The sequence below is a fragment of the Rutidosis leptorrhynchoides genome, chromosome 6, assembly GCF_046630445.1.
Source record: "Rutidosis leptorrhynchoides isolate AG116_Rl617_1_P2 chromosome 6, CSIRO_AGI_Rlap_v1, whole genome shotgun sequence".
Taxonomy (NCBI): domain Eukaryota; kingdom Viridiplantae; phylum Streptophyta; class Magnoliopsida; order Asterales; family Asteraceae; genus Rutidosis; species Rutidosis leptorrhynchoides.
Genome location: NC_092338.1, coordinates 184275064 through 184293357, shown reverse-complemented (window position 1 = coordinate 184293357; position 18294 = coordinate 184275064). Strand labels below are relative to the sequence as shown.

Sequence of the window (18294 nt, the reverse complement as noted above, 5' to 3'; positions counted from 1 at the left end):
ACCGGAACGGACGCGCCTATTCATGAGGGGAAGGATGAGTTAACATTAAGGATTGAGGCGGAGTTCGAACGCTATATCTTGATTTTCGCCAACAAGGTTAAGCAAGTTCTCCAAGAGTCGTTCGAGGGAATAGTGACCAAGATGGTTCGAGACCGAGTGCCTAAGGTCGTGAAGGAAGAGTTAGAAAAGAGGTTTCCTAAACCTCAAGGTGACGGTGACGAAGGAGCAACTATGGGGATTGAATCTCATGCTTCAAAATTTGCTGATCACTCTTTGGGTAAGAGAAAGTTAGAATCAAGAGGTGCTCCTAGTAAAAGGGCGATAAGTACGCCCGGAGGTGTTGAAAAAGTGAAGAAGAGGAGTAAGACAGGTTATGGGCCTACGTGCTTTCGGTGTAGAGGACGAGGTCATTTTGCACGGGATTGTACGAGTGTACCTTTAAGCACGATCAAGTGCTTTATTTGCCAAAAGAAGGGACACCGTAAGTCGAAATGTTCCGAATCGTTTGTAGATCGGGTTAGGAGGTTAGAGCGTGACTATCTGATGATCAGTAGAGCGCAAGGGTCCAACGATGATGTTTCAGGTATTTTCGTCTTTGGTACAAATATGCCTTATTATTGTTTATTTGTGCCGATGGATTCGTGTATGTATTAGGGACTTAAACTTTGCTTCGAGATCTATTTAGACTCAAGTGAACTCGGTAAAGATTCGGTTTGTTGATGGTTTTGATGATAGTGCACCAGGGTAGCGCCTGAGTCGTTGACTCGTGGAAACGCTCCCTGGGGACGAATGCATAGTGGTAATACGTAGTATTGATGCGGGTGACATTCCTAATGGAAACACCCTATGATGACATTTGTATTGACGGACGAGGGCGTAAGACTTGGTGCAATCAAGCATTTCTTAGTGATACGGTAAATGAATCCACTAAGCCATGAGAACGAACTTTGGCGTTAGGTTGTGAGCGCGTGTTCGCGTTTGTAGTGAAGTGGGTGAAACCCTTGAGAGCATGTGTGTATCGTTGACCGGATGCTTTCGTAGTGGTAACGGGTAGAAAGGATTTGATAGATGGAAAAGTCTACCTTGCGGGTAGCGGTAATTTCATTCTAAAAGGATACGTGTTATGTTGACATTGTGTCATCACTTTAGTGGCGCAATCGGGTGACAGTAGACGTTAGTATTTATTATTATCGAATTGAGCTCTCGAGAATTCAGGAAGAGGGACCGACGCCAAGTATGGTCGTGTACGACGGTAAATGGCGAAATCGTTTGACTTTGTAATCTTGACGATTTGATTTAGGAACGAGGTTCTACGTTGGGAAGTTGGTAGTGTTACATCAAAGAAATTGTGTCGACTTTATTAGGATTTATATTCCTACCGAGGAAGCGTAATGGGATTTGAGAAAGGGTACGATGCCTCATTGTCGTATACTTTGGGTAGTAGTTACAAAATAGCCATTTTGTGTACTACGAGGAAATTAGATACATGTGTTTATTTGGGGTCATCTCTCTGTTGACCGCGTTTGACTTGTGATAGGTGATGAGGGATATCCGGAAGGATTAACTCTTCGTTACCACCCTTGGTTGTGATGGATGGCAAGCGGCTCTCGGGAAGAACCGTTACTTGTATATTTACGAATGGTTGTGAGTAATAGTCGGTTTTACTCACACATTGGTATTAATAGTGCGGTAGCCGTGTTTCACACACATATTGTTGGTAGTGTTGCAATAGCCATTTTTGCGCACTACGGATATATCACGATAGCCGTTTTTGTACACCTTGAGTTTTGTATTGAATAACCTTCTTATTGTTAGTATTGAAAACTACTGGTTGTATACGCCGGTGGTTCGGTCATGAGGACCATGTTGTGTGACTATTGATACAATAGCTGTGTTCTGATCAAATACTTGTGGTAGATGCGTATTAGATGTGTATGTGTACTAAGAGGGGTGTTAGGTGGAAGGTGTTATCCGTAAGGATTCATTTTTACTTGGCCTTCATCTTTTGGGTTGTTGACATTAGGTTGAGACTTGGTGGTTTTTAGCATTGTACTTGGTAAGGGTACGCTAGGGGATTGATATCTTGGCACGAGATCGGTTAAGTTCTTCCCGATATAAGGGATTGAGCAAACTTTGTACTCAGAATTGTGGACTTTAGTAAATTGCGGGTGACAATTTGGTTATTAATGTTGACTCTTAGAGAATGATTGCCTAGAGAAGTTGGAAGAATACGTGACGACTTCACGTATTCTAAGTGATCATTATAGACTTCGGATGTTGTGTGTATTGCACGTTTCGGAATTCGTGCAAGTGTGTATTTAGTTATTGGAATAATCTTCGAATTAATGATTAATTGACGATTCGATTTCAATGGTGGTTTTGTGATTGTGTGGCGAGTGTTGTACGCTCTTGACGGCCACTCTTTTCTTTTATGATTTTGGGGTTGTACGCGGTGTGCCGTTCTAGAGGCATTTCCGTTAATCGCGTTCGCGTGCGAGTAGAGTCTTGGTGGTTAACTATCCTTATGTATGTAGGTAATCGGGTTAATGGTTAGGACCAAGTTGGAAAGGTGTAAGCCTTGGTGTTCCAAGCGCCTCCTTAGTGTTGAGATGGAATATAAGTAGACTAGCTATGCGGCCTAGGTGGATAGTGACTAGCAGGTGCCGCTAGGAAGTCATGGGTGTCGAGCCGTAAGGTTCGTTAGATTTGTGTGACCGCGTGTAGTTAGGTGACGTGTGACATCAGGAGTAGACCCCGTAAGGGTCGAGTCTGGGAGACTCGGTGTTAGTAATCGGAGTTGGATAACACAACGTCAGGTGCCTCCTTATACCTACTAGTGTAACTTTTGACCTCGATGATGTGATTGCTTTGATTTTGGGTACCGGTGAGAAACTCGAATTTACGACGGTGGTATAGTGTGATGTTTAGTGAGCGTTGACACTCAAATGATTTGAAAGACCGAGGTTCGAATATCTTATAGCGAGTCCTTGGAAGGATTATTTAGTATGACCAACGCCGGAGAATGCGGAAAAGTTCCTATCTAGTAGACGTGATGAGCGAACGGGTGTCGCTCATTTAGGAAAGGAAAGCTTCGATGGTCTTCAAAAAAGTCCCAAGTTGGACTTTGGAGTTAATTGCGAAGGTAGTTAGCGACGTGAGACGGTATGGCGAAGTTCCCGATAGAGGGATACGAGAGATTTTCGAAAAGTGTCGGGATGATTCCCAAATATTCCACGATTGATAGGCGTGACGACAATGATTGTCGGTGGATTGTACTACTTTTAGGACGATTGTGGAGTGTAGGGTACGAGTTTGGATACTCGGCGTAAGAGCAAACGGTTGTAGTTATTGGGTATCGTGGGTTGATTACCCGATATCGTGAAATGATGGAGTGCTATGGCTTTTGGAAAGATATATTATGATGTTTTCACGGTGTATTTCCGAGTGAGTGGTGAGAATTTTGATCGAATGGAAGTGTGAAGTACGGTTGTTGTATTATGATGCGTTAGTGTACGAAGTGAGAACCCTGATGAGTGATTGCTACAAGTGTAATTCCGCATTGGAGACGGAAATGTTCAAGGTAGAGTGTTTAACTTCTAGTGTTTGGTGCGGATCACGAGGACGTGATCCAATCTAAGTTGGGGAGAGTTGTAAGACCCTAATTAGTTTGTACAGCAGTGTAAATATGTTACATAGAGTGTGGGTGATGTTGTGCAGTTAAACAGAAGTCACTGAGTGAGCTGAGCCTAGTGCGCGCCGCGCACACTAAAGGGAGCGCGCCGCGCACCCTTACTGTAGCCGGGTTCCAGCTTTTTAAATCAGATATTTTGATGGGCATTTTGGTAAATTCACTTATGGACGGGTTAAAGACAGATAGGTCAGTTTATGGAGCACCATTACTCCATTATCAACAACCTTATCACTTTAACTTTAATTCTAGAGAGAGATTGTGATTTTTGAGAGAGAAAGCTTAAATCCAAGAGGAAGGAGCTTGTTTTGGGTTAAAGTTCAAGCATTAAAGTCGTTCATCTTATCTCTAGCTTCGTTGTGGTAGTTGTGGTATGTTCTAATTTTATTTTCCTTACTTTGATTTAGTGTAAGGGTTAGGGTTTGAGTAAATGATGAACACAAAACCCATTATTGGTGATTTTGGGTGTTCTTGGGTAAAATTGAGTCTTGAATACTAATTGGTGACTAGTCTAGGGTTTCAAAGTATTAAATGATGTTTATGAACCCTAATTGGTGAGTTAATTGCTAACACACCTAGTTATTTATTAAATGGGTGTTGGTTAGTTAGTGGATGACCCGAAATGGGTGTGTTGTCTTAAAATGGTTATTTGGGTAATAAATTGACCTAGTTTGGAAAGATGGGTATGAATTACCCTAATTATGTATTAGTTGGTGTTGTTGGACCTTAATCACTAGCTTTTAAGTGATTAGTGGTGGTCTTGACTTTAATTGGGCGGTTTTGGTATAAATGGTCGATTTAATACATTAAGTCATTAAATGCTCATGTGTAAGTGTTAGTATTGAGTCCACTTAGCTTGTGTGTTGATCAAGTACTTATTATATTAGGTACTTTGCTTTGAAGCTTGTGGAGGTTGAAATCGTCATCTAATTGTTAAGGTGAGTGGAATAATTATATGCGTATGTATATAATGTATCTATTTGTTGTAGCGTGAAAGGTGTAGTGTCGAGGTGTTAAGACACCACGTTTCACGTGAAGGGTGTAGCATCGAGGTGTTAAGATGCCACTCGGGTGTAGCATCGAGGTGTTAAGATGCCACCTAGGAGTGTAGTGTCGAGGTGTTAAGACAGCACTCTGTAAAATAATGAGTGTTGCATCGAGGTGTTAAGATGCCACTCGGGGTGATGTGCCGAGGTGTTAAGGTGCCACCCTAGGGGTTAGTGGTGCGAGGTGTTAAGTGCCCTAATGGATGTTATGAACACCGATGGCGTTTTCGCGAGCGCCGTTCTCTTGTACTATTGGTCGACCATGGTTACTTGTGTTGTAAGCATATTATATCATTTTGAGTTATATTATTATGCGGTTGTTGCTAGCTTGTGGTATTGGAGATTATAGCTTGTTAATGTGACGATAAGCTAATTGTATTGCTAGCATGTTTGCGGTTTGTGTAAGTGTATGCAAGTAGGTATAATTATATATGTATTCGTATAATTATTGCATTCACTAAGCTTTGCTTACCCTCTCGTTGTTTACCATTTTATAGGTTCGGTTTTGGACAAGGGTAAGGGCATCGTATTGGACTAGAGATCCCGCTTGATGCTAGGGGACGCTTTTGGCTTTAGTAGCTCTTGGAGTTTGACCGGTAGTTGGGTAGTTTAATCCCAAACGCCATGCTCATTGTGTAGTTTGGAACTTAAACTTTTTGGTGGTCGAAACTCTAAACTTGTATCAAACTTGTATTTTGGGTCGTGTGGGCCCCGCTTGTAAAACATCATTTTTATGTTTGATTCGTGTTAGTTTTACATATATAAGTTTGTTGTGAAAAGCGTTCGGTCTAAAAATGTCGGGAAGTGGTCCATCTTTTTTTGTGTTAAAAACAGTTCGGACAGAAGCTGGAGTGATCTGTGCGCGCCGCGCACTACAGGGGATGCGCGCCGCGCACTCCCCTGTCCAGCAGCTTTTAAAATTTTTTTTTGGGGACTGTTTATGGTCGGTTATCGGGTTGGGTTGTTACACGAACCACCCTTATAGAAAATTTGGACATTATGAAAATTTTTCAACCCGTGTTGAGGACAATTTCGAAGCATTTTACCGAACCGGGTCCATGCATCATAGAGTGTTTCATTGGATATCTGAACAAAGTGATTAATGTCACTTTGTAGTTTCGCAGCCTTTGAAGCTGGAAAGAAACGCTGCAGAAATTTATCTTCTATTGTAGGCCAACTATCAATTTCACCCTCGGGCAATGATTCTAACCAGTCTTTTGCGTCATCTTTCAAAGACCAAGGGAAGACCTTCAAATAGATAACAGTATCCGCAACTTGAGCAATCTTGAACAAATTACAGATGCTTTTGAAGTTTCGAAGATGCTCGAATGCATCCTCTTTCGGTGTACCCCTGAACTGGCACTGGTGAGTTATCATATTCAGAATCTGCCCCTTAACCTCAAAATCTGTGGTAACTACCGGTTGTCTGATGGCATGTCCATTACCAACCCTCGTGGCTTTCATCATTGCTTCCATGGATTGACCTTCCGCTGGTTCACCCATCGTATCTTCTTCTTTCTTAATATATTCAAAATCCGGAATATAAAAAGGTAATTCAGCAAAACCTTTGGCAATTTCCTGTTCTTTTTTAGTTTTGCTTCGTGTATGGTAAACCTGTAGAGACCCGTCCTAATTCACCTGGACGAATACATTACATTTGGTTACATCGCGAGGTACTTGACCTCTATATGATACATTTTACAAATATTGCATTCGTTTTTAAAAGACAAACTTTCATTACATCAAAAGTTGATGGCATGCCTACCACTTCATAATATATTTAACTATAATTGACTTAATAATAATCTTGATGAACTCAACGACTCGAATGCAACGTCTTTTGAAATATGTCATGAATGACTCCAAGTAATGTCTCTAAAATGAGCAAATGCACAGCGGAAGATTTCTTTCATACCTGAGAATAAACATGCTTTAAAGTGTCAACCAAAAGGTTGGTGAGTTCATTAGTTTAACATAAATAATCATTTCTATCATTTTAATAGACCACAAGATTTTCATTTTCAGTTCTCATAAATAAACGTCCCATGCATAGAGACAAAAATTTCATTCATATGGATTGAACACCTGGTAACCGACATTAACAAGATGCATATAAGAATATCCCATATCATTCCGAGAAATCCTTCGAACATAATAAAACAACATCGAAGTACTAAAGCATCCGGTACTTTGGATGGGGTTCGTTAGGCCCAATAGATCTATCTTTAGGATTCGCGTCAATTAGTAGATCGGTTTACTAATTCTTAGGCTACCAAGCAAAAGGGGCATATTCGGCTTCGATCATTCACCCATATAATGTAGGTTCATTTACTTGTGTCTATTTCGTAAAATATTTATAAAACTGCATGTATTCTCATCCCAAAATATTAGATTTTAAAAGTGGGACTATAACTCACTTTCACAGATTTTTACTTCATTGGGAGTAAGACTTGGCCACTGGTTGATTCACGAACCTATAACAAATATATACATATATATATCAAAGTATGTTCAAAATATATTTACAACATTTTTAATACATTTTGATATTTTAAGTTTATTAAGTCAGTTGTCCTCGTTAGTAACCTACAACTAGTTGTCCATAGTTAGATGTACAGAAATAAATTGATATATATTATCTTGAATCAATCCACGACCCAGTTTATATATGTCTCAGGCTATATCACAACTCAAAGTATATATATTTTTGGAATCAACCTCAACCCTGTATAGCTAACTCAAACATTACTGCATATAGAGTGTCTATGGTTGTTCCAAATAATATATATACATGGGTCGATATGATATGTCAAAACATTTGCATACGTGTCTATGGTATCCCAAGATTACATAATATATTAGAATACATGTATAATACAATATAAGTTAGCTAGGATATGATTTATATAGAATTGTTACAATATTTTCCGTAGCTACAACAATCAAAAAAATATCCAATCTTGTTTTACCCATAACTTCTTCGTTTTAAATCCGTTTTGAGTGAATCAAATTACTATGGTTTCATATTGAACACTATTTTATGAATCTAAATAGAAAAAGTATAGGTTTATAGTCAGAAATATAAGTTACAAGTCGTTTTTGTAAGAGGTAGTCATTTCAGTCGAAAGAACGACGTCTTGATGACCATTTTGAAAAAGATACTTCCACTTTGAGTTTAACCATGATTTTTGGATATAGTTTCATGTTCATAAGAAAAATCATTTTCCCAGTAGAACAACTTTTAAATCAAAGTTTGTCATTGCTTTTAATTAACTAACCCAAAACAGCCCGCGGTGTTACTACGACGGCGTATGTCCGATTTTACGATATTTTTCGTGTGTCCAGGTTTTAAATCATTAAGTTAGCATATCATATAGATATAGAACATGTTTTTAGTTAATTTTAAAAGTCAAGTTAGAAGGATTAACTTTTGTTTGCGAACAAGTTTAGAATTAACTAAACTATGTTCTAGTGATTTCAAGTTTAAAACTTCGAATAAGGTAGTTTTATATATATGAATCGAATGATGTTATGAACATCATTACTACCTCAGGTTTTGTGGATAAACTTACTGGAAATGAGAAAAATAGATCTAGCTTCAAAGGATCCTTTGAAGGCTTGAAAGTTCTTGAAGCAAAATCATGACACGAAAACATGTTCAAGTAAGATTTCCACTCGAAATAAGATTGTTATAGTTATAGAAATTGAATCAAAGTTTGAATATGAGTATTACCTTGTATTAGAAAGATATCTTACTGTAAATAAGAAAGATTTCTTGAGTTTGGATCATCACTTTACAAGATTGGAAGTAAGCTAGCAAACTTGGAAGTATTCTTGATTTTATGAAACTAGAACTTATAGAATTTATGAAGAACACTTAGAACTTGAAGATAGAACTTGAGAGAGATCAATTAGATGAAGAAAATTGAAGAATGAAAGTATTTGTAGGTATTTTTGGTCGTTGGTATATGGATTAGATATAAAGGATGTGTAATTTTGTTTACATGTAAATAAGTCATGAATGATTACTAATATTTTTGTAATTTTATGAGATATTTCATGCTAGTTGCCAAATGATGGTTCCCACATATGTTAGGTGACTCACATGGGCTGCTAAGATCTGATCATTGGAGTGTATATACCAATAGTACATACATCTAAAAGCTGTGTATTGTACGAGTACGAATACGGGTGCATACGAGTAGAATTGTTGATGAAACTGAACGAGGATGTAATTGTAAGCATTTTTGTTAAGTAGAAGTACTTTGATAAGTGTCTTGAAGTCTTTCAAAAGTGTATGAATACATATTAAAACACTACATGTATATACATTTTAACTTAGTCGTTAAGTCACCGTTAGTCGTTACATGTAAATGTTGTTTTGAAACCTTTAGGTTAACGATCTTGTTAAATGTTGTTAACCCATTGTTTATTATATCTAAAGAGATGTTAAATTATTATATTATCATGATATTACGATATATTAATATATCTTAGTATGATATATATACAGTTAAATGTTGTTACAACGATAATCGTTACATATATGTCTCGTTTCGAAATCATTAAGTTAGTAGTCTTGTTTTTACATATGTAGTTCATTGTTAATACACTTAATGACATGTTTACTTATCATTTATCATGATTAAACATAGTGTATCAATATCTTAATATGATTCATATGTATTTAGTAAGACGTTGTTATAACGATAATCGTTATATATATCGTTTCGAGTTTTTTAATTCAATAAACTCAATTTTATGTATATAACACATTGTTAAAATACCTAATGAGATACTTACTTATCATAATATCATGTTAACTATATATATAATCATATATATGTCATCATATAGTTTTTACAAGTTTTAACGTTCGTGAATCACCGGTCAACTTGGGTGGTCAATTGTCTATATGAAACCTATTTCAATTAATCAAGTCTTAACAAGTTTGATTGCTTAACATGTTGGAAACACTTAATCATGTAAATAACAATTTCATTTAATATATAAAAACATGGAAAAGTTCGGGTCACTACAAAACTCTAGACGGTTCCAGAGTTATTTATACCTAACCTGCGATCACACCACAACAAAACCGTGCGTAAATCCAAACAAAAATAACAGAAAAGTAACTTTTGCAAGAATTGCTTCTTACAAAAGGATCGAATAATTATAAGTACGCTTAAAATCCCAATGTAGAACCTCTCCCCGGCAGCGGCGCCAAAAATTTGATATGTGAAATCGTACCTTAAAATAACTAGCTACAAACCTAACAATTATCACACAATTACAGGCAACTATAACCTGATCATGCAGTAACCAATAAGTAATTTGACCAGTTCGTTCCACAAAGAACAGTTTAATTAAGACTTTAAAAACTAATAATTATCCTAGGAGCTTAATAAAAGAGGTTTGGATTGTATTTTCATTCACGCAATTGAGAAGTAAAGAAATCGAATTAACAATAAAGAGAAAACGGTGTCTACTTGAATGATTCACTATCAATATGGATTGTTCCTGTAGTTATTACCGATTGTTATGTCTTTAATATAATCTTATGACTTCTCCCAAAGTCCAAATCAATTAAAGTTAGTAAACTCACATAAATCTTCTTCAAAAGATTAAACAATATTTGATAAAACTAATGAGACTTGATTTGGACTAAACTCACGTAAAATCCTAACTATAACAATCACTTAAAATAGTTACACGATTATGTAGTTCACAACCCTTTTAATTACCAATTATTTTAATGACACAATCACTTGAAATCAATTATCTAATTGTCTAGATCACCTAGGTGTTGAAACATAAATTGCATCTCAATTTAACTCACATTAAACGATTAACAACCTATGCAATTGAATTAAGAATATAAAACATGCATAACAATCGTTCTTTAATCAAACACGAATAATTTAAATCACAAGACATTAAATTCATATGATAGAACAATCAAATATCTCTAGTTTCACATTCAAGTAAACACACAAAAGATTTAGCCTGACATATTAAAGTTGCAAGAAACAAAGTAATAATAAAGACGAGAAGCATTCATGATTACAATGATAAAATTAATGAAGAAATCTAGTACCGAAATTAATTAAAGTTGAAACGGAATTAAGAGATGAAGTAATCTTCAAAGGAATGATAAAAGTCTTCAAAACCTTCACATTTTCGTAGCCTAAAAACTGCCTCCCTTTATTAGGGTGAAAAACCCGACTATTTATATGAGGTAATCTTCAGCTCGACACCGGATCGCGGCCGGGATCAAAGGATCGCCACCGCGATCATCTCTTGTAATCGCGACTAGGACGAAGCACATCGGGACCACGATCAACCTTTCTTCGATTCTTCCAACTTTTGTTAATATATCGCGGCCGGGATCCATTATATCACGGTCGCGATTCACCACAGCTTCAGAAATTCTTCATTTTTTTCTCGTTTAATCTTGCTTTAAGCTTATATGAAGCTAAAGTTTTGTCGGAACCAATCAAAACATTAACCAAAGACTTTTCGAGCTCAATTCATCAATTTCTTTCAAGTATCCGCAAAAGTCTTCAAATATTAGTGAAATAATAACTAAAACAACCCGATATCGCGATATAATATATGTATAATTGGAGCGATATCACAGTGTCTTTTGGAATGCTACTTATCAATTATTCCGTTTTTTGACTATGACAATAATGGTGTGTCGTGTATTGTACTTGTAGGAAATTGATGTAATGATTTAATATGTAATAATGTACACACATCATTTGCATTCTAGAATAAAAATATCGTTTTATCATGTTTCAGTTACAAGTTACGATACATCAATTGTTAAATTTATACAAAATGTTTAACAGTACAAATAATTTGTGATCAACAAAAGTAAATTAAGAATACGATTATATTAAACTAAAATGACTAAAAACATAGATACATTAACTGATGCCTAGTGTGATTTTAATATGTTTATAATATTTTTTGTCTAATGATCTGTGATCACCTCTTCAGAACTACCACCTCCAATTATTGATGAGATGAGATAATAAGACGTGAGACAATTACATGGTGATGATCATCATAATCGCTGTTAATAGTAATACATGGTAAATGACTCAATAAGCTACTTTTATTTCTACAGCTATACGTGAATGGTAAAATTTAGTAGTGTCATCGCTTTGACATCTTCAACCATTTCCCTCCACATGTTTTATGTAACATTTTTGACCAAGGGATTTTATACTCCCTAATACGGAATACACAAAAATTTATAAGTAGGAACAAGAATCATTTATAAGTAAGAAAGGCTCACAGTTAGTATTATAAAAGAAAGAAAGTAACCAAAAAGAAATTAAAAAGTTACGGTGTTTTCAAAATTTTATTATGAGAGAAAATAAATGAATGCAGAATAATTATTATGCCTAATTTTTCATAATATACTTCTTTTCAATTTGGAAAGATCCAGCTTCCTTCTCTTTCATCCCATTCACCTCACATCCACACACATTACGCTATTTATCATTAGACCACAAACCAATACTGTTCATACCATTATTTAATTCCAAAAGATTATTTTCGTAATTTCACACATCATACTTACCATCATAGTCTACCAACCCCGACCCTTCACCATATCCATTTTATCACAAGCTTCTGGCGACTTTCACCTGATGGTTTTCGTGTGATAACATCTCATCGATAGTTGTTTTTTAAGTCTTACATATGTTCGAAGTTCAACCCCAATTACGTTGTGTACATGTAAGTAGAAATACCAATTCATCGGTAAATCTCAATATATGAAAAGGAAGTATATTCGGTGAGTGAAATTACTATGAAGATATATAATACATACAAATTTAGAGTAACATGATATTGATATGTACATGGTTATGATGATATCAAATTTTCATATGAAATAGTAAGTTTTTAGAAGTATGTGTCCTTTTATGCAATTACTAAAAACATTTATTGACGTCATAAAATTCTAGGTTTTCAAATTTGGGGGCGAATCAGAAACTGAACACAAACTTCCACAAATTTGCCAAGTTACGGTTGGAAGAAAACAACCGTAATCCACCGATTAACGTCACCAATGAAAGGCGGCGCTAGAGGAAAAGCCACCAGCTCCGATCAACCACCATCACAACGGATAGGCAACGATGATTCTGAATACCTTGATCAGAACAGTGAACAACAGCAGCAGCATCAATTGTCGTTGAATGACGTCAGTGATAGATACGAAGATGAAGAATACGGTGATTATGACGAAGATGATGAAGAATATGAAGAACAATTTGGTGATCTGGAAAATGAAAATGAAGCTGAAGATGAACGCCCTAAGTTAGCTGAGGGTTTTTATGAAATTGAATCCGTACGGAAGAAAAGAAGTCGAAAGGTTTAAAATTGATTCCTAATTCATTCCTTTTTTTTAATAAAAAAAATTGTTTTTATTATTTTGTGTCTAAATTTCTCTAATTTGGTGTTTTGTGTGTGTGTGTGTGTGTGTGTGTGTTTACATTGATGGATTGCTTCTGATTGTTTGATTTTGGGTGGTAGGGGAAAGTGCAGTATCTCATTAAATGGTAAGTGATCTAAGTTGTAAGTATAGGATATGATTTACATTTACATATACAATATAACTAGCAATAATCATAGGTTGCAAGAAGGACTGATTTTAATTTTTAGTGATTTAAGTTATGTTTTTATGCCTTTTTGAAGGCGCGGATGGCCAGAGACGGCTAACACTTGGGAACCAGTTGAGAATCTCATGTCCTGTTCAGATTTTATTGATGCATTCGAAGAAAGGTATTGCCTTTATAGTCTTCTTTTTAAGGTTGATCATATGAAGGGTTGGTTTTTGGTATAGCTTAAGGTAGCGCATGTTATAAGGAATTGATAATAATTGTAATCAGCAGATTAAGGAAATTTTTGATTTTACGGTACACCTTGTGTCAAAAGGTTTTATAAAATTGAAACACGCGTCGCTTACATTCTTTGCTCAACCTTAAGCTTATCCCAAAGAAACCCTGAATATTAATGGATTCGAGTGTTTGATGTGTTCTTTTTGTTTAATAAAATCTGAAGAATGAGATCAGGAAAACATAAATCAAACAAGAAACAAAAACGCAAGAGTGTTCCTGTTCTTCAACCACCTGCAAAGAAGAAAAAGCAACAGCCGCAGCCGCAGCAGCAGCAGCAGCAGCAGCAACAAGGTTCACCTGCTGCCACATATGATGTGCCTGCTGTGAAGCTTCGAATAATTGAAGAACCTTTGTCACGTTCCTTTGAGAATGTTCCTCTTAAATGGGGAGAAAGCAGTGTTAAAACCGTGAAAAATGTTAAAAAAACAAAACAGTTGAGTGGCAACGGATCGTTATCGGTCGCCCAACAAACGGGTGAAACGAATGAGACGAATGAGTGGAATGTAAAGCTAAGTGAACTGAAAGGTTCAACTTCAACTAATAAAGAAAAAATAAATGAGCCTTCTGTACATATTCAAGAAGATCATCAATCAGGTGATGGTGCAAGTCCGTCCAATGCGGTCTCACATGTGAATGGATCAAGACCTGTTTGGGTTAGCCGTAATGGTGGAGCTAAGAGGAGGAAATCTGGTTCGGTTAAGCGGTTTACGCAAGATTTAAATGTGGTTGTTGCGAACGGTGCACATGATGCAATAGAAAGAATAGCAAGTGGGAATGGTGTAGTTGTAGAGCATGGGATTCAAAAGTTTGACCAACTGGGAAATTGCTTTGGTTCGATGAATGTGGTAGATACTTCTAGAAGCATGTACGCCATTACCAAGATCATTAAACCAATTGAATATTCCATTTCCACTCTTAATGATATGCAGGACATCTTGGTTACCTTTTCGGTCTTGAGGTTTGTGCATAACCTTCATCCTATATATATTCACGACTTTACACATATTACTCATTCTTGATATCATTAATCAATAAATCAGAATAACTTAGATACATAATACCATGTATGCAAGATGATACGATTATAAGGAAGCAGAAGTTCTGGTTTTTTGTTAGTAGACAGTTCTCTGATGTCAGTATGGAAATAGTACAAATTATGCCGATGATGATAATAAATGCTGAATAGGTGGTGCTAGAATTATGTCATTGTTTGTTACCAATTTTTGCTCATAAAGCTAAATATTTGGAACATGCCTTGCTGTACATTTGGGATAAGTTTGGCGAGAGAATATAGTATTACGATCTTCTATGTTAGGAAAGCTATGCGATTAAAGAACTAATGCTACTGTTTGAAACATAATTGTGCTGTATTTTTCGCTGATCTGTCACTGCCATATATTTTTCATATTTACCTTGAAACATTAATCTTCACATTTGATATTCTTATTTCTTAGCAACATACATTTCCTTCGATCCAGACACATAGCACAAGAAAAATCCGGTAGTTTTTTTCATGAATACGCTAATTTGTATCTTAATGACAAATATCTCCAACTCAAAAGCGTAGTGAGGGAAAAATCTAACAACAAATTTATTCAGTTAATAGGCCTATCCGTATTTTATTGGACTTGAATAACTCTTTACTTTTATGTCTATCATTTGTCCCTCTTGTGGGAGCTAATTTCACATTTATTCAATATTAGCTTTTGAAGTTTCTTAAGAATATAAGTAAGTACAAAATGCATAAGTGTCAACTTTTTTTTCCCTGTGAATATCACATGATCTCCTTCACAAGATCCAGAGGTCAAAAAATATGATTGACCCGTCATTGAAAAGTCCCTTTGGAGCCTGTCTGGATAACATAATCTAGTTCGTTGGCAAGTAATGACAAAAACGTTTTTTTAACAGGTCTGATGGAAAAGAAGTGATGGTGGATAACAGATATCTCAAGGCTCACTACCCGCTCTTGGTAACGCTATTTACTTCCATCTATGGGTGGGTTGGTTGATATGGGTTGGGTTGGGTTGACACGGAACATTTCTATTTCTATTCATATTAGTTACTGTATTAGTTAAGAATATTTGGTAGATCATATATGATTATAATAACTTTCAGGTAATCTAATTGTTTTGAATAAAATGATCTATGAGGTTTAATGCTTTGAAACTCACTTTTTGGGCGACTTTTACCCCATTTGACCACCTTTTTAGTGTTGACGATCTAGTGATAACATTTACTTGAATCTGCCAATTAACAAGTAAATGGATGAAAATAGCCATATCTAGAAAAATCATGAAGATTTGTACACTCATATTCTTATTATTTTACATTTTTACTGTGACAGCTGATAAACTTTTATGAGCAGCATATTCAGTATGCGAGCCCCACTGAATGAATAATGTTGATAACCATCTTGGAACAGTGAACGAGTGTCAATCTTCAAATATCTCTAGGATGCAGAAAATAGTGGGTACTAGTCTTCCTTAGAAGGGGTGCAAACAGTAAATAGTAGTGATATATGTATTTTGTATCATGGTAAATGCATTTTTGGATCATGCTGTTGTTCTTAATATAGAGCAATCATTTTACGCTAACGCCAGATTTTGGACATGGTGAATGTCCAGATTGTTAGCGTGTTTGTAATTTATCGGGTTTTATTCAAATGCCTTAGAAGGTTTGTGTGCTTTATCTGTTAAATATTTGTTTGAGATCGTAGTGGGTCTTGTAAACATGGAGCATGATATCGTATCATGTATCCTAAATCGCCGACGTAATTCTTTTTTTCCTGATCCTAATTGACAAAATTACTTGGATGGTCGTAGGAAATTTCACATATTCATCTAAATATTTTGATGTGTTTGATCCTCAGAGTTTTCACACGTTATGCGGATAGTCTCTAATGCTAACGAACGTTTAGAAAAGTGTCTGTGCGTTACATGTGAGGATACAATTGTCAGTTTACATCTCTCTTCTTCACCCTTAAAGCAAACAACCTTCATTCTCAAATTTCCTTCTTTTGGTCCCAACTAGTTTTTCAACTCTCGCTTCGCGCCGGGGTTCGGTGGGGTTCGGTTTTCAATGTATTTTGTTATGTTTATTTTGCAAAATTATTTCGTGGCCAACGATAATGTCGTTGAAGCGCAACTCGAGTCGAACGAAAAGGTATTACTCGTCAAAGATTTAGATGTTATCTTAAATTAACAATATATGTGTATTTTCGCGTTTCGCTATGGAGTTGTTGACTTTTTAAAATTTAACACAATTAACTCGTTAGCTTATATTAACACTCCGTATGATTTAAGAATAAAATATTTACCGAGTAATATCAAAAAAATTACTAAATAATTTTTTAAGAAAATATAAGACTCATATGTATATGTTGTTAATAGATGAAAATAGGTACGGAACCCGTGAGAAAAAAATCAACGTGTATGAAAGGTGGACTCAAATATTTAGCGTTTTTTAAAAAGCGTCTGTTTTGCGTATAGTTAGTGACATTGTGTTCGTAAAATTATTTCGAGCTTAACGATGGTGTCGGAAAAATTTAACTCGTTGCGCGCGAGAAGATATGACCCGTTAAATATTTGGGTGGAGTTTAGTTAAGATTTTTTTATGAAAATGTTGGTTTGACACTTTACCTCCTGTTTGGGGGTATTTTAAATTTTGAACAAAGTGTGGGGATTTTTTGGAAAGGGAAAAAAGGTGAAAAGACGAAAACGCCCTCGATACTATTCATGTTTTTTGTCTAATAGTTAATATAGTAATTACGATTAATCCTGATGATTAAAACAATAAGTGTCGAAATAATTGAATTAAACAAATTGACTATCTCAATGTATTATAAGTATCGCTTACACAATTACAAAGATGATAACAATCGTCAAGATTAACAACAGAATGAACGATTTGAGATGTAAACATACATCTCCTAATTATAGACTTGTGATTTTAGGAAGCATAATCCTCTCAAAGTCTAATGATCTAGTATTGATTATTGATTAAGTCATTAATATTGATCTTGATCTTGATCTTGATCTTGATCTTGTTAAATTTTGTGCATTATAGTTCATGTGAGAGTTTATGTTCTTTACTGCATGCCAGAATCTATGATACTCAGACTTAAACTCTCAGACTCAAACTTAACAATACTTAAACTTAGCAAAAATACTAACTTATCAGATTCTATATAAAAAAATCTCCCTAACACCTTCGTTTTTCTTCAAAAACAAGAACATGAATATAGATTTTCAGAATCACGTATACAACAAACAAAAACTCAAAGAAAATGAGTTAAGCAGACAACCCATGCCAACCCTACCATTATAATAGTCATAGGATATAAAAGTTTTCTTCTCTCCTAAATCCTAATCCTCCTAGGCTTCTACTATTTGTTTTTATTTTTCTTCTTTTCCTTTTTTTTTTTTTTTTAACTTCCGCGGCTAACATTTATCCATAAGCTTTTCTCATCTTTTTTTTTTTTTTTTTTTTTTTTTTTTAGGACAGCCAAATTGGGATCACCCGAGGGGTACTAAACCACCCGTTGCGATCATCTCCCGTTTCGACTATGCCGATGCAGCGATAATAACCCCGCCCCCATCGCTGCCCGGGAGGAAACCTTGAAACCGATCCAAGGGCACGGCCAAGT

General features: G+C 35.7%; 1 protein-coding gene across 1 annotated transcript; it reads left to right on the top strand.

The window, feature by feature from the left end:
* Positions 1-12657: 12657 nt before the first annotated feature.
* LOC139852183 (chromo domain protein LHP1-like) lies at positions 12658-16405 on the top strand. Its single transcript, XM_071841411.1, has 6 exons — positions 12658-13123; positions 13285-13310; positions 13447-13533; positions 13813-14607; positions 15558-15618; positions 15994-16405. Exons 1-6 carry the CDS (start codon positions 12821-12823, stop codon positions 16042-16044), a joined length of 1323 nt encoding a protein of 440 aa, XP_071697512.1. The 5' UTR covers positions 12658-12820; the 3' UTR covers positions 16045-16405.
* The last annotated feature ends 1889 nt before the right edge of the window (positions 16406-18294 follow it).

Coding starts and splice junctions, on each gene's coding strand:
- LOC139852183 (XM_071841411.1), top strand. CDS start 12,821: ATGAAAGGCGGCGCTAGAGGAAAAGCCACCAGCTCCGATCAACCACCA. Junction 13,124..13,284: donor GGAAGAAAAGAAGTCGAAAG/GTTTAAAATTGA, acceptor TTTGGGTGGTAG/GGGAAAGTGCAGTATCTCAT. Junction 15,619..15,993: donor AGGCTCACTACCCGCTCTTG/GTAACGCTATTT, acceptor TTACTGTGACAG/CTGATAAACTTTTATGAGCA.